Raw genomic sequence first — 24404 nt, forward strand, 5'->3', positions numbered from 1 at the left:
GGGATTATTTATTTGTAATGTGGTAGTGCTTAGCGACCTCAGCCCTATTGCTGTACAAATGTATAGCAGAGACGATGCCTGTCTCAAAGAACTTGCTATTGTGAATTTTATCTTCTGTATTAACAGTGAATAGATTTTTCTTAGACTACAGGTGGTAGTTATGTATATTTATAAAAAGTACACTTTGAAAATGTAGGTTAAATTGTTGCAGCTGTCTAGCCTGTTGCAATGAACTTTTTGTATTAAAAGTTTAAAGTATGTGCATTTTTAAATTTCTACATCCCATTTAGTTTACAGTACATTTCATAGGGGATTATCTTTTAAATTCCAAAGCATTTAAAAAAAAATCCTAAACAGTAATCTCAAGAAATGAACAGCATTTATTTTCTGATAAATACAAAGTTTGAAACTGAGCTACATACAACAAAAATCAGACATAAGTCCAGAAATATTACATGCAAAAATAGTGTTAATGCTGAAGAGACATACACGTGGAAAAAGCAGCTGTATTGGAAGCACGGCAGTCATTAATGTGCTATAATGGTGACATTATAAAGAGAAACTGCTAATGTACGATGCTGTCCTCACAGTAGTGTTGACAACAACCTGTGTCATACGAATAATAGAGATTTTTTTTTCCTTTTAGGGATTTACAGTGGCTAAAAGCTCAAGTACTTTAATGTGTGTGTCTCCTTCTCTTTTAATTGTAGGGATCGTGTAGTCGCAGTGTTTGTGCAGGGTCCTGCTTGGCAGTTCAAAGGCTGGCCATGGCTATTGCCTGATGGATCGCCTGTTGATATTTTTGCAAAAAGTAAGCTTCTACTTACAGATAAATGCTCTTACATGTTTTTATCATCAATGCATACTCACCAATAGTCCAGGTTTGGCTGGGACCGTTATCGGATTTGGATGTGGTACGGAGCTAGTGTCTTGGCACTGTTGGCAAGTATGATTCTTGCTCTCTACAGCTCCCTCTCCTCCAGGAAATGAACTATCACCTTGGCTTCTTCCACACACCTTCAGGAAAACAAGTTTTTCAGCGAGGCAGATTTCTTGAAGATGAGGGGGCTGTTGCTACAGAGCAGTTGGCTTCTATTTGACTTCTGGGAGACCCTTTAATGCCTCAAACAGCTCTGATTTCCCTTTACCCTCAGAAAGACTGATAATATATGTTAACTAAGTCGGAGCTCTCAATCTTCCTTGAGAAGGTGGTCTGCTGTTACAGAACTGTTCCCCCTCTGTCCTTCAGCCAGGCAGGGACCATCAGACAACCTCTCTCTTCATTTACTTCAAGACAGCCCAACAACTATATCCCTCCACCCCAACCCAGCAACTCCCAGAAATCTTGCTGCTTCATGAAGTTCACAGTACTCACCAGTTGTTTCTGAACTAGCAAGTGCACAAGTTTGCATTTTCTTCGTTCTCACAAACACCCTAAAATGTAGAGTATTACAGGGTTGCAATCAGCTCCCCTCTCTCTTGTCATGGATGGGTTACATCCGTTTGTATTTTGCTATGCATGGCATATGTATAAAATAAGATGTCTTCCTAAAACTTTAAGCTCTGACATAGGTAAAGCTACTTCTCAGGTACAAGCTAGATGAAAGGCAGTTAGTGTGCTGATATTTGATAATGACATGCAGGCCCTGGATTTAGACTCCTGTGCAGCCAGGAATTTGCCTAGTGTGCCTTGAGGCAAGTGCTGTTTGCTTAGATGGGCAAGCACAAACTGATGCTTACTCTTCTGACGGCAACATGTGGAGCGACATCTAAGGAAACTCTAGGCCTTTACCGCTTTTGAACTGTACTCCCATTTCATGTGCTGCTGTTGCAAGTGGATTGATTTAAATCTGCAGTGGAAAAACCTCAATTTAAATAAGTTTTAATTAGCTTTTTCATTTGTACTTCACTACTTTTCTACAAAAAGGTGCATTCTCATTGGCTGATATAATTGTTAAAACATATTGATTCACAACTAAAAACAGCCTTTACACTAGATTTGGTACACCATCTTGGTACCTATGAGGGAACACTATAACTGTATACTTTAATTTAAGCAATTGGATAGTCTAATATTTTCAGATGCTTATTAACTGTATGTTTTTAGTATGTTAGCAATAATACATTGATTTATGGGATAATTAACTTTTTGCTCATAACACTGCTCTACAGCCAAAATGCTTCTGAAATAAATGTAGTTAAACTTTACTAATTCTGGGTCACTGAAAACGAAAATGATGCTTAAAATTGTTGATTGGCTCTAGTTTTCAAGATATGCTATTGGGTCAGTATATACGACCCTTGACTTGGGAATGGCAGAGGATAAGTGAGTTATAAAGGGGAGGGATCTCAATTTAAACCAGAAATGACTAAAATACATCTTTGACTGGATCTATGAATAAATCTATGACTGGGTTTGGACAGTACTTGCTTTTTAGGCAAAACAATGAATGATGCAATCTGAAGCTGGTATTGCGTCATACATGATATGAATTGCATCATGTTATTCCTAGAAGTCATGGATGATGCAATCATAACGAAGCTTACATCACTCTGCTGAACAAATTGCCCTATATCAGCTCTAGAAATCATACAGTGTCGTGCTCTCTTATTTGTCAGTGTTTGATTTTGCAAAGGGACACATTTCTGTTTAGCCAAAGTGAGCAGAGATGCATCATACTTGTGTGAACAGTGCAGATAACTTCTGCTGTGTTTGTGGTGAAGTGACTTTTGCATCACAAAAGCGCAGTATAACCACTATGGTTAAGAAAGCCTATCACCTTTCTTTTGGCTACAAAATTGGAGATCAGGACAAGAGGTGGGCCCCACACATATGCTGCGACACTTGTGCAACAAATCTTGGCCAGTGGTTGAACAGGAAAAAGAAATCTATGTCTTTTGCAGTGCCAATGATTTGGAGAGAGCCAACAGATCATCCCAGCAATTGTTACTTCTGCATGGTGCCTCCAGTTGGGAAAGATGTGTCAAAGAAGAAAAAAGTGGACTGTGCATTATCCAAACATTCCATCAGCTATATGCCCAGTACCCCATGGAGAAGGACTGCCGGTTCCTGATGCACCAGAATCATTCTCACTTGAGTCAGATGAGGAAGAGGATGAAACTTCTGGTCCTGAACCATCAATGTCACAGCACCCACATTTTCTCCCATCTTCCTCCTCTGAACCACATCTCATAACACAAGGTGAACTGAATGACCTTGTCAGGGATTTGGAACTACCCAAGAGTAAGGCAGAGCTGTTGGGCTCCAGACTACAGCAGTGGAATCTCCTGGCAGGTGATGTTAGGGTTTCCATGTTCCGTGACCGTCAAAAGGATCTTGTCCCATTCTTCTTCATGGAAGGTGATCTTGTAGCCTGCAACAACATCGATGGTGTGATGGCTGCCCTCAACATCATTCACGATCCAGATGAGTGGAAACTGTTCATTGATTCATCGAAGACGCGCCTTAAAGCTGTTTTGCTGCATAATGGAAATGTTTAGCCATCAATTCCAGTTGGTCATGCAGTCCATATGAAGGAAACCTATGACAACATGAAACAACTTTTGAGGTGCATAAACTATGACAAACATCATTGGCAGCTTTGTGGCGATTTGAAGGTTGTTGCTCTCTTGCTTGGTCTGCAGACTGGATACACAAAGTACTGCTGTTTTCTCTGCGGATGGGATAGTCGTGCAAGAGATTCCCACTACATCAAGAAAGACTGGCCACTCCAACAGTCATTGGAGCCTGGGAGGAAAAGTGTTCAGCATCCACCACTTGTTGAATCAAGGAAGATTTTGTTACCACCTTTACACATCAAGCTGGGTCTGATGAAGAACTTTGTCAAGGCCATTGACAAAACACAAGCAGCTTTCAAGTACCTCCGTGGAAAATTTCCAAGGTTAAGTGAAGCTAAGATAAAGGAAGGTGTCTTTGTTGGTCCTCAGATTCGTGAACTACTTCGAGATGATGCATTTGACCATGCACTGCGTGGCAAGGAAAAGACGGCATGGAAAGCCTACCAGTTAGTGGCAATAAATTTTCTCGGAAACAACAAGGCAGACAACTACAGGTTGTTGGTGGAAAACCTCCTCCAGGCATACAAAAGCGTTGGTTGCAACATGTCACTAAAGATACATTTTTTGCACTCTCATCTAGATTTTTTTCCGCCAAACGGCGGAGCAGTGAGCGACGAGCACGGCTAGCGATTTCACCAGGACATTGCAACAATGGAGAAACGCTGTCAAAGCAAATGGAGCCCATCAATGCTTGCAGACTATTGCTGGACAGTGACAAGAGATGCTCCATTTAATGAATACAAGAGACAAGCCAAGAAGCGCTGAGTAGACACTGAATAGGACTAAACTATGTACATAATAGTGTTTTGCCTTTTGTTTCATAATAAATTTTATTTATATAACTCTTTTGCTGATTTTTAAAGGGTTACATAACCAGACAGGTGAAATATTATCATGTAAAGCAACCATAAACACATGAAAAGACCTAGGTTTACAATTTATGATTAAAACTCTACTATCTACACAATATACATAGACATAAAATGTAAAAACTGAAATATCTTAGAAACAGTAGACAATCAGTTGTTTTAATTGTCATATTTGAATTCAGCACATCAAAATACATAATAAACAGCACATTTTATATCTGAAGCAGACGACTTCTCAAAAATTGTAGACCAGTGTAATTTGTGTCAAGTTGCTTTAGAATGGTAGCTGGAATTTAATTAAACGCACAAAACAGCTTGCCGTATATACTTGTTAATAAGCTGAATGTTTTTGGTAAAAAAATGACACGTCAAAAAGTGAGCATCAGCTTATAAACAGGTATACACCAAAATATGTTGATTTTAAACTCTATGGAATCAACGAATTGAATATCTAATACATTATTGTTTTGTTTACCTGGAGCGTCTGCAGACACGGAGCCCCTCAGCTCCCTGTGGCCACGGTTTGCCATTCCCAGCTAATGGGAGTTGCAGGAAATGGCGCCATTTCCCGCAGCTCCCATTGGCTGGGAACAGCAAACTATGGACACTGGGAGCTTAGGGGCTCCGTGCCTGTGAACACTCCAGGTAAACAAAACGTCCAGGCCCACCAGAGTCTTACCCTAACGGGCCAGGAGCAAATGTTTGCCCACCCCAACGATCTTGGGGGGTTGGCTTATAAATGAACGGGCTAATGAACGAGTATATATGGTACCTATTTTTTATTTAAATATTTTAAGAGATTATAAGTTTAGGCCTTAAGGTACTTTGTATTTAATTCATATTTTAAACAGGTTTATTTTTAAAAAGAAAAGCTTACTATAATTTCAACAAAAATCAAAAAATCATTGATTTATATCTACCCGGCGGTGTTGCTACAGCCTTCAGGTTGAGAATCCTCTTCCTCTTCACCCCCCAACACACAGACACTCTTGCCCTGTGTTTTCTGAGCTATAGTTACAAATCCCTAGGTCCTGCTACCACTGCCCTAGTCGAGGCAAGAAGAGAGTGATGAGTTTGTGGAAGAGAAATGAGGGAGAGGATGCTAGTTGCGAAAAAGAAGCAAGACTGAGGGAGAGGAATGAGAGCTGAGAACATGGAAAAGGGCACTCAATATGGAGAAAAGAAGACCTGAAAGTGAGAAAAGGGACAAGTTAACAGTAGGCACTGAAAATGAAAGAGGAAAAGGGATAACACAGTAAGCTATGCTAGAAAACTGTCCCTACCCTTAAGAGTTTAGTCTGAAGGCACAAACGAAGAAGGGGTTGTGAGAGTTACAACATATAGTATGTCTGTCTAAGAGACATACGTGTATTCAAGTTGAAAGGGGAATGTGATTACTTTTCTCCCCGGCTCATAAAAGTACTTCTGAAAAGCAAACTTTTTTTTAACCTTAGAAATGCACCAGATTGTGTCACATGCTAGATATTTCAAAAATATTTTCCTAAAAAAGAAGTATCTCTAGATCTTCCTACAAGAGCTTTATTCCATCTTCCGAACAAACTATTTAGTATTTTCTGGGCTATTCAAAAGAGCAAGTGCTGGCTGGTACTACCTGCCACTCTGGCTCCATTTATCATTTTGCCCCTATACAATCTCTTTAAAAGCCTAACTAAATATGATCAGCAGCTTCTGCACCAGTCCATTATCAAACCTGTAATCTGCCAGCATTTATAGAAGCTAAAAGCTTTCAGAGGCAATCTGGCCCATTTCCAGAATGATGATTAACAGAGATTTAAAGCTTGTTACTGTAGATTAAAATTTTGGAAAATAAGAAGTTGATTGCCGTAAAATCTAAGCAAATAGATCTAAATGCATCTAGTAAATCATGAATTAGACTCTACCCGGATCACATCAAACTAGTTTTACTGTCTCTGTCATTTGATGCTGGTTAAAATCGAGCTTAAAATATTACCCTTCTTATCCATTATTTTCTTTTCAGTCTACAGCTTTTGGCCCTTCTTGTGAAACTGTTTTGACTCAATTTTTGGACTGACACTCATAGAAAAATAACTGTTTTCTTACTTGTATACTCTTTACATCCATAAATGGGCATATCAAATGAAAAGTTGAATATTTTGCCATTTTAATCTACATAAATATTTTATTTAAATGCCATTTTAAAGGTCTTCCTGCTATAACATGTTAATATGCTTCTGTTGAATCTGAAGGCCAGTTTTTTAGTTAGTTGACTTTTGTTCAGTTATCTTTAACCTAAACTCAGAGGTTCTGTTTAACATTCAGAGATTTTCTTTGTAAATGTATAGTCTTGGTATGCAGTTATCTATTCTTTATCTGCTTATTGTGAAAGACTTGGCATCATTTGATATGAAAAAACTAGCTTTATTCATTCTTAGCCTTCATTCAGAAGGTTTGAAGTTGACTTGACAGTCTAGTACATAAGGTGATTTATTTATTGAGGCAACTTCTTAATTGTCTAATGTAAAGAAAAAGGCAAACTGAGGTCCTTATTTTGTGCATATGTTAGTGTTGTAAGTTTGCATTTTTCATGCACGTAGGTACATCTTGCTATAGAATGACCCATGGATATAGGAGAGCAATGACAATGACTAGCCCAGTTTGGTTAAAGATTTGGGTGGGAAGGAAAGATGAAGGGCTGGTGTACTGAACAAGAAAATTGCAAGTGAAGATCTGGCTAGAGTTATATAAAATAATTACATAGAAAAGTCTGGTCAGATGTTCCTTTTTCTTCTCCTATACTACAAAAATGAAAATCAACTCAGAAGGCTGTAAGCTTAATAAAATAGACTGAAATAAGCTTCAATGCACATAATTAGTTTGTGGAACTACCTACTGCAGGATATTAAGGCAAGTATTGTAGCCTAGGCATTTGAGATTGAAGATTTGAACCGAGTAGCATTACAGTTAAACCTTGTAATTTTATCCTGGACCTAAGTACCAGAGGGATAGCTGTGTTAGTCTGTATCCACAAAAACGATGAGTCCGGTGGCATCTTATAGACTAACAGATTTATTTGGGCATAAGCTTTCATGGGTAAAAAACCCATTTCTTCAGATGCAGGCAGAAAAGGCAGCTGGGTTTGTTACAGGGATTGGTTCCTAGGTTAGTGTTTCTGTGGTATGGTGTGTAGTTGCTGCTGAGTATTTGCTTCAGGTTGTGGGGCTGTCTGTAAGCGAGGATTGGCCTGCCTCCCAAGGCCTGTGATAGCAAATCATTGATGATGCACTGGAGAGGTTTTAGCTTGGGGCTGTATGTGATGGCCAGTGGTGTTCTGTTATTTTCCTTGTTGGGCCTGTTCTATAGCAGGTGACTTCTGAGTACTTCTCTCGCTCTGTCAGTCTGTTTCCACACTTCCCCAGGTGGGTATTGTAGTTTTAAGAATGTTTTATAGAGATCTTGTAGGTGTTTGTCTCTGAGGGATTAGAGCAAATGCGGTTGTATCTTAGCCCGTGGCTGTAGACAGTGGATCATGTGATGTGTCCTGGATGGAAGTTGGAGGCATGTAGGTAAGTATAGCAATCAGTAGGTTTCCAGTAGAGGGTGGTGTTTATGTGACCATCACTTATTTGTACTGTAGTGTTCAGGAAGTGGATCTCTTGTGTGGACTGGTCCAGGCCGAGGTTGATGTTGGTGTGGAAATTGTTGAAATCCAGGTGAAATTCTTCAAGGGCCTCCTTCCCGTGGGTCCATATGATGATGTCGTCATCAATGTAGCATAAGTAGAGGGGACAAGAGCTGAGGAAACATTGTTTTAAGTCAGCCATAAAAATGTTGGCATACTATGGGGCCATGTGGGTATCCATAGCAGTGCCGCTGATATGAAGGTATAAGTTGTCCCCAAATCTGAAATGTTGTGGATGAGGATAAAGTCACGAAACTCAGCCAGCCAGGTGTGCTGTGGCCTCATCAGGGATACTGTTTCTGACAGCTTGTAGTCCAGACTCGTGTGGAATATCAGTATAAAGAGCTTCTACATCCATGGTGGCCAGGATGGTGTTTTCAGGAAGATCACCAGTGCACTGGAAGTCGATAGTGTCTTGAAGATGGCTTGGAGTGCTGGTAGCCTACGGTCTGAGGAGAGAGTCCAAATAGCCAGATAATCCTGCTGTAAGAATGCCAATGCTGGAGATGATGGGGCATCCAGGATTTCCAGGTTTATGGCTCTTGGGTAGCAGATAGAATATCCTTGGTCACGGTTCTAGGGGTGTAGATTTGTTCCCATGCTGTAGCAAGGAGTTTCTTGAGCAGATGGTGTAGTTTCTTTTGGTACTCCTCAGTGAGATCGGAGGATAGTGGTCTGTAGAATGTGGCAACTACACACCACACGACAGAAACATTAAGAGAGGAACCAATCCCTGTAACGCACCCCATTGCCTTCTCTGTGCCCATATCTACTCTAGCAACACCATCATAGGACCCAGCTGCATCAGCCACAACATCAGGGGCTAATCCACCTACACATCTACCAATGTGATATATATGCCATCATGTGCCAGCAATGTCCCTCTGCCATGTATATTGGCCAGACCGGATAGTCTCTACGTAAAAGGACAAATGGACCCAAATCAGACATCAGGAATGGGAACACACCTGGACATTCAATAACGGATTTAAAAGTAGCCATCCTTCAACAAAAAAACTTCAAAAACAGACTTCAAAGAGAAACTGAAGAGCTACAATTCATTTGCAAACTTAACACCATTAATTTGGGCTTCAATAGGGACTGGGAGTGGCTGGCTCACTACAAAAACAATTTTCCCTCTTTTGGTATTAACACCTCCTCATCAATTATTGGGAGTGGACCACATCGACCCTGATTGAATTGGCCTTATCAACACTGGTTCTCCGCTTGTAAGGTAACTCCCTTCTCTTCATGTGCCAGTATATATTTATGGCTGTATCTGTAATTTTCACCCCATGCATCTGATGAAGTGGTTTTTTTACCTACAAAAGCTCATGCGCAAATAAATATGTTAGTCTTTAAGGTGTCACCGTACTCCTCATTATCCTGGACTTAGGTTATCAGTTCTCATGTCTGAGAAATCTCCCTCTCTGTTCCTGTATTACACAGCTAAATGTATGGTGGGAGGCAAGGAATGATGCTTTTTTATAGAGTCCAACATTCTGTACTGTTGACAACAGAGTAATATACTAAATGGACCGCTGATCCAGTGTAGCATACGAAGTTCATATGGTCTCAGCTCCTTCTGAATCACCGCCTTTTTATTTTAGTAGTAATTTCAAATAAGAAATCAAATACTGTAAAAGCCTCTTGAAAAAACAACAAATGTGAACTGGAAGCACACTGTGGTTCTAAACTGTTAGGCCATGGCTACACTGGCGCTTTACAGCGCTGCAACTTTCTCGCTCAGGGGTGTGAAAAAAACACCCCCCTGAGCGCTGCAAGATACAGCGCTGTAAAGCGTCAGTGTAAACAGTGCCGGAGCGCAACTCCCAGTGCTGCAAGCTAAACCCCATGAGGATGTGGAATACATCTGGCGCTGCGACTACACTCACACTTCAAAGCGCTGCCGTGGCAGCGCTCCCGCAGCAGCACTTCGAAGTTTCGAGTGTAGCCATACCCTTAGTTTTGACTTTTTCTATTTGTTGATTATAGTTATACTATATCTAAGTGATAATGTTACTTAGTTGCTGCCATATCAAAGTAAGCAAGGAGTTTATGAAAACCATGTGTCTGTCTATTCACTCATCTAACCCCCAGTTAAATTCATTCCCTACTGGGTTGGAATGCCACATTTGTTGAACACCAAAGCAAAGTTTCAGACCATTTTAGGACAGGAAATGTATCAGAATACCTTATCAAGTTGAAGTTGTAGGGGTAGTTTTAAATATTAAAGACTGGATGTAATATCTAAATTGGAATTTGGCCAAGAGAGAGAGGTAACTTCCCTACTGTTGCAAAATAATACCATGGAATGGATATATAATCTCCGTTCCATGGTATTATTTTGCAATAGAGTGTGTGTGTGTGTGTGCGCGTGCGCGCAGTCAGTTCTTAGTGTTATTTAATCCCCAAGAGACAGCACTTCTAATAGCACAGTGTCTATTAATGTCATATTGGTGCATTAGCCAAGTACCAACTCAGAGGTAAATGTCAGCTACTGAATCATTAAAAACACTTCCTGCAGCACCTTAGGATTACCTTGAAGTTCTATCAGAATACTGATTGGGACTGACCTAAAATAATTTGAGATCTGATGATATTACAGCATAAGGTACCATTTATACAAATGAATATGTAAACAGTGAACATTATCTTGCTACAGAGCTCAAGGTATGTTTAGCATTATGAAAGTAAACTTGTCTTGGTGGGAAGCTGCCTCATCAGTTTTAACTCATTTCTTTTGCAGATGTAGTGTGTGTATCGGAATTGAGACTCATGAATGCATTATTGAAAATCACTAGAGCAGCATGCTCAGTTCACGAGGAGCCAAGAGCCATCCACAGGAGTACTGATATTGAGCAGGGTAGCACTATTCAGATCAGTGGCTACCCACAACCACAGTAGTGTGAGAGCAGTACTCTTCTTTGACAGGATGGGGCAGCAGCTATAGTCCAGAATAAAAGCTCTGGTGGTCACTACTTGTGCATCAATGTTTCAAAGTGTTGCAATGAGTCCAAGAGTCTCAGCTCTGATAAACGCTGCATTATGTCCTCAGTAGACACCAGTAATAAGTGAAGCAAGCCTGGAGAGAAGGCAACAGCCTGGAGTGGGAGGCGGAATCCTACTGTATATTTGTGTGGTATTTGAAGTTAAAAACTCAACCTCAGATGTACATACTAAGACAGAGCAGTTGTAATAAGGGGAGTAAAAGGAGGAGGATTCTGCTTCTGGGAGGAAAATGATGTTTTCTGAACCCCACATTGTGAACACAGAACATAACAAGAATCCTGCTACTGGATCTGGTATAATTGTGATCTGCATTCTTGTTGTAAGTAATTCTAGCAGGCTACTGAATAAAGCAATGCTGTGTTTTCCTTTCTTTAAATTATTTTATTGACCTCTATAGTGTTCCGAAAATTAATGCTTTTGCCCTGAGTCAAAATAATAACTTTCATGTAGGCTAATAGATTTGCTGTGCAGAGGACTGTTTATGCACAAAAAGTTAAATTTATGCAAACTAAATGTCCCCCTAGTAGTTCACTTTCAAGCAACTCAGGTTGCTGCATAGACAGCCCTTAAATGATTAAGATGGCTTCAAAAGGTTTAAATTTACTGATTTTCATCTTGAAACAACTCAGAAATGGCTAAATAGAATGTCAGCTCCCCACCCCCACCCCACTCAAAATTGCATTTGACTTGAATTCAGCTCAACAAGCTATTTTTCCAAGAATCTCTGTGCATTAAAAATAGAGACTGCCACTTCACCCATAATCATAGCATTGCTGCTATGATATATGCCGGGATGGCGAACCTGTGGCTCTGGAGCCGCATGCGGCTCTTCAGAAGTTAATATGCGGCTCGTTGTATAAGCACCAACTCCAGGGCTGGAGCTACAGGTGCCAACTTTCCAGTGTGCCAGAGGATGTTCGCTGCTCAACCCGTGGCTCTGCCACGGGGCCTGCCCCCACTCTACTCCTTCCCGCCCCCTCCCTGAGCCTGCCATGCCCTTGCTCCTTCCCCTCCCCCCCCAGAGCCTCCTGCATGCCATGAAACAGCTGATTAGGAGGTGCATGGAGGGAGGGGGGAAGCACTGATCAGCAGGGCTGCCGGTGGGTGGGAGGAACTGGGAGCAGGGGAGAGCTGATGGGGGTGCTGCTGACTTATTACTGTGGCTCTTTGGCAATGTACATTGGTAAATTCTGGCTTCTTCTCAGGCTCAGGTTGGCCACCCCTGATGTATACTGAGAGAGTTGGGTCATGGGTCCCATATGTAGACATGGATGTGTGCGCTTAATTACATTTTCTAGTGTGTGTTAACTGTGAAGAATTTTTTGTTTTGTCCAATGAGGATGATTGTAATCTAACTATTGCTCCCTCGTGTCCTGTAGTTAAAGCTTTCCATCTCAAGTATGATGAAGTGCGTCTAGATCCAAATGTACAGAAATGGGATGTAACAGTATTAGAATTAAGCTATCACAAACGGCACTTGGACAGACCAGTATTCCTACGTTTCTGGGAAACTTTGGACAGGTAAATATGCTGAAAACTTTTACTATGAGTTTTTTGTGGGGAGGGAGAATTTGGTGTCAAGGACATTGTGTATCTTAGAAAGATCCAAGCAATAGCTTGGAGACAAAATATTGCTTGCTATTCATGATTAGGACACTGCAAAGCCACCTTAAATTTCCAAAAAAGTACAGATAGACCTAGGGGGAATAACCAGTCTTCTTGGAATGAAAAGTGTCAGTTTAATTCAAAAAAGTGTGACGGTAAAACTGCTGCTAAACCATCTACTAATACTAAGTCCATACCTACAGTTTTGTTCATAATGTAGAGAAGGAGCTTGAGGAACAAGTGTTATGAACCATTTCCCATGTAGCAGTTCAATAAACGTGAAGAAAACAGATGAGCCTATTGTATCAATGTGTAAATTTAGTTTGATTTTGATACTGTGATTATTTAACAGCAAAATATGTAAACAATTAAAGCTGAGATTTTCAAAACTGCCTAAGGTACCTAAATCCCGTTGAAGTTAGAATTCCTTCAGGCTTCTCTGACAATCCCAATGAAATCACTCATTTCCAAACTTTGTTGTTCTTTTATCTCCCCATGAACATCTTCCACAAATAACTGCACAAATGTTTCTAAAGCCTTCCCAGAGATGACTGATCAAAATGAGCTTTAGATTCCTTTTATTATAGTCTTATAATTTTGGATGTAATTTCATGTCTTCAGTAAGGCATTTGGCACAGTCTCACATGACATTCTCATAAGCAAATTACAGAAATGTCATCCAGATGAAATTACTATAAGGTGCATACAAAACTATTTGAAAGACTGTACTCAGAGTAGTTCTTCTTCAAGTAATTGCTCATGTGCATTCCACAATAGGTATGCACGCTCACCACGTGCACTGGTGCCGGAAGTTTTTCCCCTAGCAGTACCCATAGGGGAGCTCCCCTAGTGACCCCCGGAGTGGCAGCACCATGGCATGGTATAAAGGGCACGGTGTGCGGAGAGTGGACTAGATGATACAACTTAGGGAAGGGAGCAGAAGGAGGCTCCACCGATTTGGAAGGCAGGAGATGCATTGTCCTAGGGATGGGGGTTCCATGACCACGGCTCTCAAGAGAAGGCGGTTGGTGGTGGTGGTTGGAGACTCCCTTCTCAGGGGGACTGAGTCATCTATCTGCTGCCCGACCAAGAAAACTAAGAAGTCTGCTGCTCACCAGGAGCTAGGTTTCACGATGTGACAGAGACTGCCAAGACTCATCAAGCCCTCGGATCACTACCCTTTCTTGTTTCTCCACGTGGGCACCGATGATACTGCCAAGAATGACTTTGAGCAGATCACTGCAGACTACGTGGCTCTAGGAAGAAGGATAAAAGATTCTGAGGCACAAATGGTGTTCTTGTCCATCCTCCATGTGCAGGGAAAAGGCCTGGGTAGAGACCGCTGAATTGTAGAAGTCAACGAATGGCTACGCAGGTGGTGTTGGAGAGAAGGCTTTGGATTCTTTGGCCATGGGATGGTGTTCCAAAAAGGAGTGCTAGGCAGAGACAGGCTCTACCTAACGAAGAGAGGGAAGAACGTCTTCGCAAGCAGGCTAACCTAGTGAGGAAGGCTTTAAACTAGGTTCACTAGGGGAAGGAGACCAAAGCCCTGAGGTAAGTGGGGAAATGGGATACCAGGAGGAAGAACGAGCAGGAGAGTGTAAGAGGGAGGACTCTTGTCTCAGACTGAGAAAGCGGGACAATCAGCGAGTTATCTTAAGTGCCTGTACACAAATGCAAGAAGCCTGGGAAACAAGCAGGGAGAATTGGAAGTCCTGGCACAGTCAAGGAACTATGTGGTGATTGGAATAACAAAGGCTTGGTGGGATACTGTCATGGGTGGATATAAACTATCAGGAAGGACAGGGAGGGCAGAAAAGGTGGGAGAGTTGCATTGTATGTAAGAGAGGAGTATGACTGCTGAAAGCTCCAGTATGAAACTGCAGAAAAACCCAAGTGTCTCTGGATTAAGTGTGAGCAACAAGGGTGATGTCGTGGTGGGAGTCTGTTATAGACCACCAGACCAGGGGGATGAGGTGGACGAGGCTTTCTTCCAGCAACAAACAGAAGTCGGTAGATCGCAGACCGTGGTTCTCATGGGAGACTTTTTAATCACTCTGATATCTGCTGGGAGAGCAATACAGTGGTGCACAGACAATCCAGGAAGTTTTTGGAAAGTGTAGGGGACAATTTCCTGGTTCAAGTGCTAGAGGAACCAACTGGGGCAGAGCTCTTCTTGACCTGCTGCTCATAAACCAGGAAGAATTAGTAGGGGAAGCAGAAGTGGATGGGAACCTGGGAGGCAGGGACCATGAGATGGTCGAGTTCAGGATCCTGACAGAAGGAAGAAAGAAAAGCAGCAGAATATGGACCCCGTACTTCAGAAAAGCAGACTTTGATTCCCTCAGGGAACTGATGGCAGGATCCCCTGGAGAATAACATGAGGGGGAAAGGAGTCCAGGAGAGCTGGCTGTATTTTAAAGAATTCTTACTGAGATTACAGGAAAAAAAACATTCCAATGTGTAGAAAGAATAGTAAATATGGCAGGCTTAACAGTGAAATCCTTGCTGATCTTAAACACACAAAAAAAAAGACTACAAGAAGTGGAAGATTGGACAGATGACCGAGGAGGAGTATAAAGATATTGCTCAGGCATGTAGGAGTGAAATCAGGAAGGCCAAATCGCACTTGGAGTTGCAGCTAGCAAGAGCTGTTAAGAGTAACAAGAAGGGTTTCTTCAGGTATGTTAGCAACAAGAAGAAAGTCAAGGAAAGTGTGGACCCCTTACTGAATGAGAGAGGCAACCTAGTGACAGAGGATGTGGAAAAAGCTAATGTATTTAATGCTTTTTTTGCCTCTGTCTTCACAAACAAGGTCAGCTCTGAGACTGCTGCACTGGGCAGCACAGTATGGGCAGAAGGTGACCAGCCCTCTGTGGAGAAAGAAGTGGTTCCGGAATATTTAGAAAAACTGGACAAGCACAAGTCCATGGGGCCGGATGCACTGCATCCAAGGGTGCTAAAGGAGTTGGTGGATGTGATGCAGAGCCATTGGCCGTTATCTTTGAAAATTCATGGTGATCTGGGGAGGTCCTGGATGACTGGAAAAAGGCTAATATAGTGCCTATCTTTAAAAAGGGAAGGAGGAGGATCTGGGGAACTACAGGCCAGTCAGCCTCACCTCAGTATCTGGAAAAAGCATGGAGCAGGTCCTCAAGGAATCAATTCTGAAGCACTTAGAGGAGAGGAAACTGATCAGGAACAGTCAGCATGGATTCACCAAGGACAGGTCATGCCTGACTAACCTAATTGCCTTCTCTGAGGAGATAACTGGGTCTGTGGATGAGGGAAAAGCAGTGGATGTATTATTCCTTGACTTTGGCAAAGCTTTTGATACTGTCTCTCACAGTATTCTTGTCAGCAAGTTAAAGAAGTATGGGCTGGATGAATGGACTACAAGGTAGATAGAAATCTGGCTAGATCGTCGGGCTCAACAGATAGTGATCAGTGGCTCCATGTCTAGTTGGAAGCCAGTATCAAGTGGAGTGCTCCAAGGGTCGGTCCTGTGGCCAGTTTTGTTCAATCTTCATTAATGATCTGGAGGGAAGGAATAGGATATACGGAGGGACCTAGACAAATTAGAGGATTGGGCCAAAAGAAACCTGATGAGGTTCAACAAGGACAAGTGCAGAGTCCTGCACTTAGAATGGAAGAATCTCCTTCACTGTTACAGACTAGGGACTGAATGACTAGGAAGCAGTTCTGTAGAAAAGGACCTAGGGTTTACAGTGGACAAGAAGCTGGATATGAGTCTACAGTGTGCCCTTGTTGCCAAGAAGGCTAATGGCATTTTGGGCTGTATAAGTAGGGGCGTTGCCAGGAGATCATTCCCCTCTGTTCAACAATGGGAGGCCTCATCTGGAGTACTGTGTCCAGTTTTGGGCCCCACACTACAAGAAGGATGTGGAAAAATTGGAAAGAGTCCAGAGGAGGGCAACAAAAATGCATAGGAGGCTGGGTACATGACTTATGAGGAGAGGCTGAAGGAACTGGGATTGTTTAGTCTGCAGAATAGAAGACTGAGGGGAGATTTGATAGCTGGTTTCAACTACCTGAAAGGAGGTTCCAAAGAGGATGGAGCTAGGCTGTTCTCAGTGGTAGCAGATAACAGAATGAGTAATGGTCTCAAGTTGCTGTGGGGGAGGTTTAGGTTGGATATTAGGAAAAACTTTTTCACTGGGAGGGTTGTGAAGCACTGGAATGGGTTACCTAGGGAGGTGGTGGAATCTCTTTCCTTATAGGTTTTTAAGGTCAGGCTTGACAAAGCCCTGTCTGGGATGATTTAGTTAGAGATGTGTCCTGCTTTGAGCAGGGGGTTGGACTAGATGACCTCCTGAGGTCCCTTCCAACCCTGATATTCTATGATTTTATACCCTCAGTTCCTCCTTGCCGCCAGTGAAGGTGCTTTGGAACTGCTGTGCTCCAGATCTCTGCTGTAGCTTTCCCTGTTTGGACTGTTGTTTAGTTGGCAAAATGGTAAAGGTTCTCTTGGTGGGCCACCGATTGCGGCATCTCACCGTTGGCTGCCCCACTCTAGCTTATACTGGCTTACCTCCCTCATCTCGAAGCCCAAGGCCTAACACCCTCATCTGTCAAAGTGCATCTGGTAGCCATATTGACCTTCCACCTGCCAGTCCAGGGCCACACAGTATTTTCTCACGCCATGACCAGTTGATTCCTTAAGGGCTTGGATTGCCTCTTTCCTTACATTAGGCCCCCGGTCCCACAGTGGGATCTGAACTTGGTTCTGGCCAGGCTGACAGGGCCTCCATTTGAGCCGCTTGCCACATGCTCCTGGTTCGTGGAAAGTAGCTTTTCTTATGGCAATCACATCTGTTAGCCCTGACCTCTGAACTCCTGTAGATGGTATTTCATAAAGATAAGGTCTAGCTCTGCCCACACCCTTCTTTCCTTCCCAAGGTGGTCTCCACTTATCATATGAGTTCTGTCCCAAGCTCCATGCGTCTAGTGAGGAGCGCCATCTCCACGTGCTAGATGTGAGACAGTCTCTGGCTTTTTACCTGGAACAAATAAAACAGTTCAAGAAGTCTTCACAGCTGTGCATCGCCACAGCCGAATGCATGAAGGATCGGCCGATCTGCACTCAGCATCTCTCCAGCTGGATCACTTCATGTACCCACATTTGTTACAAGCTGGCGGGCGTTCCCCTGCCACCGATTGTGAGAGTGCACTCGACAAGGGTGCAAGCCTTGTGGGCCGCCTTTCTGCTCACGTCCCTATTCAGGACATTTGTAGGACTGCTATATGGTCATTGGTCCACATGTTCACCTTGTTTTATGCAATCGTCTCCCAGACCAGGGAGGATGCAGGGTTTGGCAGGGCAGTGCTCCATCTCGAATGTCTGTGAACTCCTACGCACCTCCAATAGGTATAGCTTGGAATCATCTATTGTGGAATGCACATGAGTGATCACTTGAAGAAGAAAAGACAGTTCTTCTTCGAGTGATTGTTCATGTGTATTCTATGCGTGCTCCTTCCACCCTCAGTCCCTTCTTGCCGCAGGTGAAGGTGCTTTGGAACAGCTCTACTCCAGCTTTGCTGTAGCTCGTCCCCCAAACCGCTTGTTCTTTCAGTATATGGTACCAACAGTTGTAGCTTGGATCATATACTGTAGAATACACATAAGCAATCACTCAAAGAAGAAAAGTCAGTTTCCTTTTCTGTAACTGGTGTGCTTTGAGATGTGGTGTTCATGTCCATTCCACATCCCACCCTCCTTCCCCACTGTTGGAGTTGTCTGGCAAGAAGGAACTGAGAGTGGGAGGAGCGCAGAGCACCCCTTATACTGTGCCATGATGGCACCATTCCAGGGGTCGCTGGGGCGCTCCCCTACAGGTACTGCTAGGGGAAAAAATCCAGCACCGGTGCACATGGTGAGCACGCACACCTACTGTGGGATAGACATGAGCAACACATCTCAAAGAACACCAGTTACAGAAAAGGTAACTGTCTGTTATCAATGGTGTGCTGTCAAACTGATGGGATGTATCTCGTGGGGTCCCACGAGGGGGATCTGTCCTGGGTCTAGTACTGTTCGGTATTGTCATTAATGACTTAATGGTGGAAAGGAGTATGCCTACATAATTTGTGGATGATGTCAAGGAGGGAGGGATTGCTAGCACTTCAGAGGACAGGAGTAGAATTCAGAGCTACTGTGGCAAATTGAAGAATTGGTCTTTGAAATCAACAGTAAAGATGAGAGCAAAGTACTGTTCTTAGGAAGAAAAAAAATCAAATGCACAATTACAAAATGGAGAATGAGTGGCTAGGCGGTAATATTGATTAAAAGAATTTGGAGGTTAGTGGATCACAAATATAATATAAATCAACATGATGCAATTGCAAAAAAGACTGTCATTCTGGGATGCGTTAACAGGGATGTTGTAAGGAAGACATGGAAGTGCCACTCTACTTGGCACTAGTGGGGCCCCAGCTGGAGCACTGTATCAAGTTTTAGGCACCACACTGTACAAAAGATGTGGAGACACTGGAGAGAGTCCAGAGGAGAGCAACAAAAATGAAAGTCTTAGAAAATCTGACTTATGAGGAAATATTAAACAAACAAAAACTGGGCATATTTAGTCTTCAGGAAAAAAAAAAAGACGGGGTGCGGGTGGGGACCTGACAAGTTTTCAAATACGTTAAGGGCTGTTATAAAGAGGATGGTGTTCAATTGTCCACTGAAGGTAGGACAAGTAATTGGCTTAATCTGCAGCAAGGGAGAGTTAGGTTAGATATTAGGAAAACTCTCTAACTATAAGGATAATAAAGCTCTGGAATAGGCTTGCAAGGGAAGCTGTGTAATCTGTCATTGGAGGTTAAGAACAGTTTAGACAAACACCTATCAGTGGGATGGTCTAGGTTTACTTGATCCTGCCTCAGAGGAGGGAACTGGACTAGATGACCTCTCCAGGTCCCTTCCAGCCCTCCATTTCTGTGGTCTATAAACCAAGCCAATGTTCTCCAAGAGGAAACATTTGACTGTCTTCTTTTCAGGCATAAGGAACACAGCATTGTACACAACTTTCATGACTCATGAAGAATCTTTTTTTGGATCTTTTAACATTTGTTAATGTTCTAAGAATTAGGTTTTAAAATAATTTTACTTTTCTCCCTACTGTGCAGTGTTGTTCCTTGAATAAACACTTTCTATAACTACCAGAAAGTGCTGTTAATGCTGTTTTTTTGTTAACATTGCAGGTACATGGTAAAGCACAAATCCCACTTGAGATTCTGAATCCTCTGGCTGCCATTCATTTTGTGGAGTGTGATTGAGAAATATGAAAGATGCTCCAGTCTGGAGACTAAGGCTCTCACTGTATGCATTTGTCAGGAACTTTACAAATGAAGAAAGGGTCACAGTTTAATCTTTTATAAGATCTTGTTTGGATGCTTCGTGTTATGGCAGGTTAATACCTGCTGTTATTACAAGCAAAAGTGTTTTGCTTAAAACTATTTTTTTAATAATGTTAGCCTTCTAGCCTGCAAATCAAATTGTATATTTTGATAGCAGCAGTTTCTTCCCCATTTTGTTAAGTTAGGAAAATTTTTAAACAGTATGGTTTTTTGTTCCTCATTAGAAAATAGGTTGATCTTCACTGAAAGTTACTGTGTGTGTGTGTGTGTGTGTATATATATAGAGAGAGAGAGAGAGATGTTATAAGGCTTTCAAAATGACTTTGCTTCTGAGTTTAGCTCTGGTGTCCTTTGCTTTATTGTTTCACTTACTGAAAATATTTTGTTGTGAATGGTATTATGTTTTAGTCTATAGGACTTGCAAAACTAAGCAAAGTGACAATTGTTTTGGATAAATCAAAATGTCAACCTGTATATGTACTGTATATTCTGTTTTTTTGAAAAAGGGATGATGAAAAATCAAGAACCACTTCTTTGGGCTTATAATATTCCAGTTTAACAAATCTTTAAACTTTATTACAAATACATTCAAGTAATGTTAACACAGAATGTCCATCCTCCACACAGATCCTTTAATTTAAAATTTCAAGTGTGTATGTGTACACTACTACTTGTCAAATACTTTATATATGAGAGTCCAAACATTGTATAGACTAAATAATGAATAGAACGAGGGAGAGTTTGCTTTTCTTAAGTCACCACACGGAATTAATACTTTTAATGCCAGTATATTAGATAACCTCTAATGTTTTTCCCTTATGACAAAAGTAGCCCAAACCTTGTCTCCAGGAGTTGCCATTTTCTAATCTGAGCAGCTAATGCAGCCTTCCAGCAGTACTGTACTTATACTCAAAATAAACCTACTCCAGTTACCAAAGAACACATTTGCTTGATCTAGATTATGAGTATCACTAAGGCAAGAAAACACTGGTATTTGTATGAGTTTATGGTAACTACTTACTTTATGACATGATTTAATATAGTATACCAGTTGATATAACAGAATGATTAAATTTCTGGGGTAGAAAATGTGCTTATATTTCTGCTCTTAAATTCTGAACCATGTTTCTTATGCTTTGCATTTGAGGTTTAACAAAAGTAAACTATTCTACATATTCATTTTCTTTTGCTTTTATTTCACATTTTATCTTCATTTTTTAATATAACTTGAAGCATAGCTCCTACAGAAGTTTTAGAACCATACTGGCATACCAGGACTCTGAAGTCCCAGTGGTTTTGGTGGTACTTAACATTTTCATCTCAACTGTTCTAAGACTACTATTTTTACATTTAAAACTAGGAAAAATAAAAACCTCCCAATTCAATTTGTTTCATAGCAATTAAAATCCACATCAGTAGCACTAAGAGTGGAGTTTTGAATGGATATCACAAAATCACTGGGAAGAGCAAAAAATTCAAGACTGTAAAATAATTAAATAAAATCCTTTTTAGAAAGTTCCTTCAACTGATTTAAGAGGTTTGGTCAGATCCAGGGCACTGACTCTCCCACTAATTCTGTTTCACAGAATTAACCAGAATTTTCCTTTCTTTGTATCTCTTAACCTTGAGATAAAACTAGGGAACAATTGTCATTAGCACAGCACTTTTACTGTGAAGAAATGATCAATACAATTTGGGGTTTCATACTGCTGAAGTTCTGGGGCATCTAATATTTCTGTTTCCGCTGCTCAGAAATGGGCAATTTTGTAGAGTTAGTCAGTACTATGTATGTGGGCAACGTACTTAGTTTTTAAAAGACTACTATAATGGGCAGCTGCAAGTTTTCCCCTGAGGTTTTGGTATGCACATGTACTGCTCACATGCATTGTAATTTACAGATTATTTTTTTTTTTTAAATATGCAAAGTCCAGTTGACATTGTCTCTTCTCCATCCTCTGTTTGTTGTGTTATGTGTTAAAAGCACATGGTGCTACAGCTCATCAGTCAGTCTCAGACCCTGCAATGCTTAGGCTCAATGTGGCACACTGGATGACAGCCTGATTCTGATTTCGCTTACACTGGTGTACATCCATTGGAGGCAGTGGAGTGATGCAGGTGTGAAACTGTCAGGAGAGCAGAATGTGTGAAATCTGTTGGTTGAACTGTACCATTTTCTGTGGATTCAAAGCCAGACTTTTAATCTTTTGGAATTTTCTATTTGCAATATAATATGTGATTACGATCTAAAACTTATTTATGAAGGAAACGGTACTTTTCGGTCTCTTCATTTGTGAAGGTAGTGAGGTATCTATCTAAGTCATTGTGCAGTTAGTTCCCATTGACTTCAGTGGGAGCTGGATAAGGTCCTCACAGAATAGCTCTCCTGTTTTCTTTCTATATATACATTTATACACACATTATGAAACTACTTGGACTTAAAGTTTAACCATTCAGCATCATTTTACAACAGATCAGATGTTTGAGATCACTTTTTATGCTTAATTTATCTACAAATTAATGAATTGTAAGGAAAACTGGTACCAAGAACTGGAGAAGCTGTACTAGTTGCCATTTGTTTAATTAAGTGAACTGCATTCCTATTGGTGAGCAGTTTTAAGAGCTTGCAGTGCTGAGACGTGTATAATTTGTGTAAACTGTATTGAAAATTAAAATGTATAAGTGAGAATGTGAACTATTTTACTGACTGTCGTTTTACATAAAAGTTAAATGACACAAGCAGTACCTAGGGTTCAAATATCAAATTGACTGTTTCCTCTCTATTCTAGTACTGTTTTAATAATCAAAACTGCTTTGAAATATCTAAACAATAACACCTCTACTATCATTGTTTAAAAAGTATTAAGACAAGATGGAAACTGGCTTACAGTGTGATATTCAGGGTTCCATACTGCCAGGGTTTAAAAAAATTACAGCAATATTATAGCTGCCAATAGGGACCTTTTGAAATACCGATTTATATTAAAAATATTATTGCTTATAATTTATACAAAGAGTTGTCTGTAAACTACTTGAGCTTTCTGAATGCTGCACTGAACAAAGTGGCAGAAGCAGATTTCTTAAGTAAATGCAGAGGTAATTTCTTTTTAAATAGACTTGTATACCTGAAGAAATAACGGATCAGCACCTTCAACTGAATAGGCTTAACTACTATATAGTTATTGGCAGAGAATTTTTTTTTCTATCAAGATAATTCTACAAGGTTATGCTAAAAGCCAGTGCTTGAGCTACATGATTTATAGAACTATTCTACAATACTGTAAACTTATTATTTTTTAATACAGATAAGGAGTAATATGTGGGAAGTGTACTATGTATAAAGTTCATAAAGGAGCTGAAGCTATGATCAAGGATAATGTGATATTTGATGTCAGATAAATGTTTATCTGAACAGCATATTTGTTTTTTGGCTTTCATTCTGTGTTCAATCAGTGTGTAAAATATTAGTTCTCTTCAGTGACTTTCAAAAATAAGTTTTATTATTCTAACTTTTCATTCTCATACCCATTGAAATATGCACTTCGTTGCTAATACTTGCTAACACTATACAAAAATAAGCTGGTCAAAATTAATGGATTAGATGGTGGGTTTAAAATTTAATGTTGTGAGGTTGTGCTCATTTTAATTCAAAAGCCATAACTAATGCCAAGTACTTTATTAAACCAATGTGTTCATAAAAAATTAAAAATCTCTGACTGAAGAAATTGTTGGCCTAACAGGTTAAAGTTCACCTGGAATGCTAAAAGAAATCTGTGGAAAAATATGCCATATAGATTGGATTCTATGAATATCAAATTGTAGCTCTCTGAATTATGTAGCACCTGTTTTTTAAGGTGCTATGGTCCTGTTAGTTTCATTTGTCTGGACGGATACATGCTTCATTACAAATTGTAAGTACACATTTATCTTTTTGGTTTGCTGTGCAGTCTTTTTCTTTACCAGAAGACCTTTAACATTGTATGTAAATCCTGAGGTAATAAGGAGTGGAAGGAAATCATTTAAAATGTGAAGAAGTTGAAATGAAGCTCCTTCCTTTTGGCAGTATAAGCATGCTGTGGTGAGTCCAACAATCCTCTGCTTGGTGCCAATGAGTACAGAGCAGGGGTAGGCAACCTATGGCACACATGCCGAAGGCGGCACGTGAGCTGATTTTCAGTGGCACTCACACTGCCCAGGTCCTGGCCACCGGTCCAGGGGGCTCTGCATTTTAATTTAATTTTAAATGAAGCTTCTTAAACATTTTAAAAACCTTATTTACTTTACATACAACAATAATTTAGTTA

At 40.9% G+C, this 24404-nt stretch overlaps 1 protein-coding gene across 3 annotated transcripts in view; it reads left to right on the top strand.

The window, feature by feature from the left end:
• CDC73 (cell division cycle 73) overlaps positions 1 to 23517 on the top strand; it is a 185395-nt gene extending 161878 nt beyond the window's left edge. The window contains exons 15-18 of one of the 3 annotated variants that reach the window (XR_007775378.1): positions 711 to 811; positions 12501 to 12642; positions 19948 to 20065; positions 22085 to 23517. Coding sequence is in view for 2 of the 3 variants with exons in the window: in XM_050961448.1 (XP_050817405.1) it covers positions 711 to 811; positions 12501 to 12642; positions 22085 to 22133 (292 nt within the window). In the remaining variant the exon portion in view is untranslated. Of the gene's footprint in view, positions 1 to 710; positions 812 to 12500; positions 12643 to 19947 lie in introns of all 3 variants that reach the window. The other 2 variants (XM_050961449.1, XM_050961448.1) reach the window with 2 other exon arrangements.
• Positions 23518 to 24404: the final 887 nt, after the last annotated feature.

The sequence above is a fragment of the Gopherus flavomarginatus genome, chromosome 7 (assembly GCF_025201925.1).
Source record: "Gopherus flavomarginatus isolate rGopFla2 chromosome 7, rGopFla2.mat.asm, whole genome shotgun sequence".
Classification (NCBI taxonomy): domain Eukaryota; kingdom Metazoa; phylum Chordata; order Testudines; family Testudinidae; genus Gopherus; species Gopherus flavomarginatus.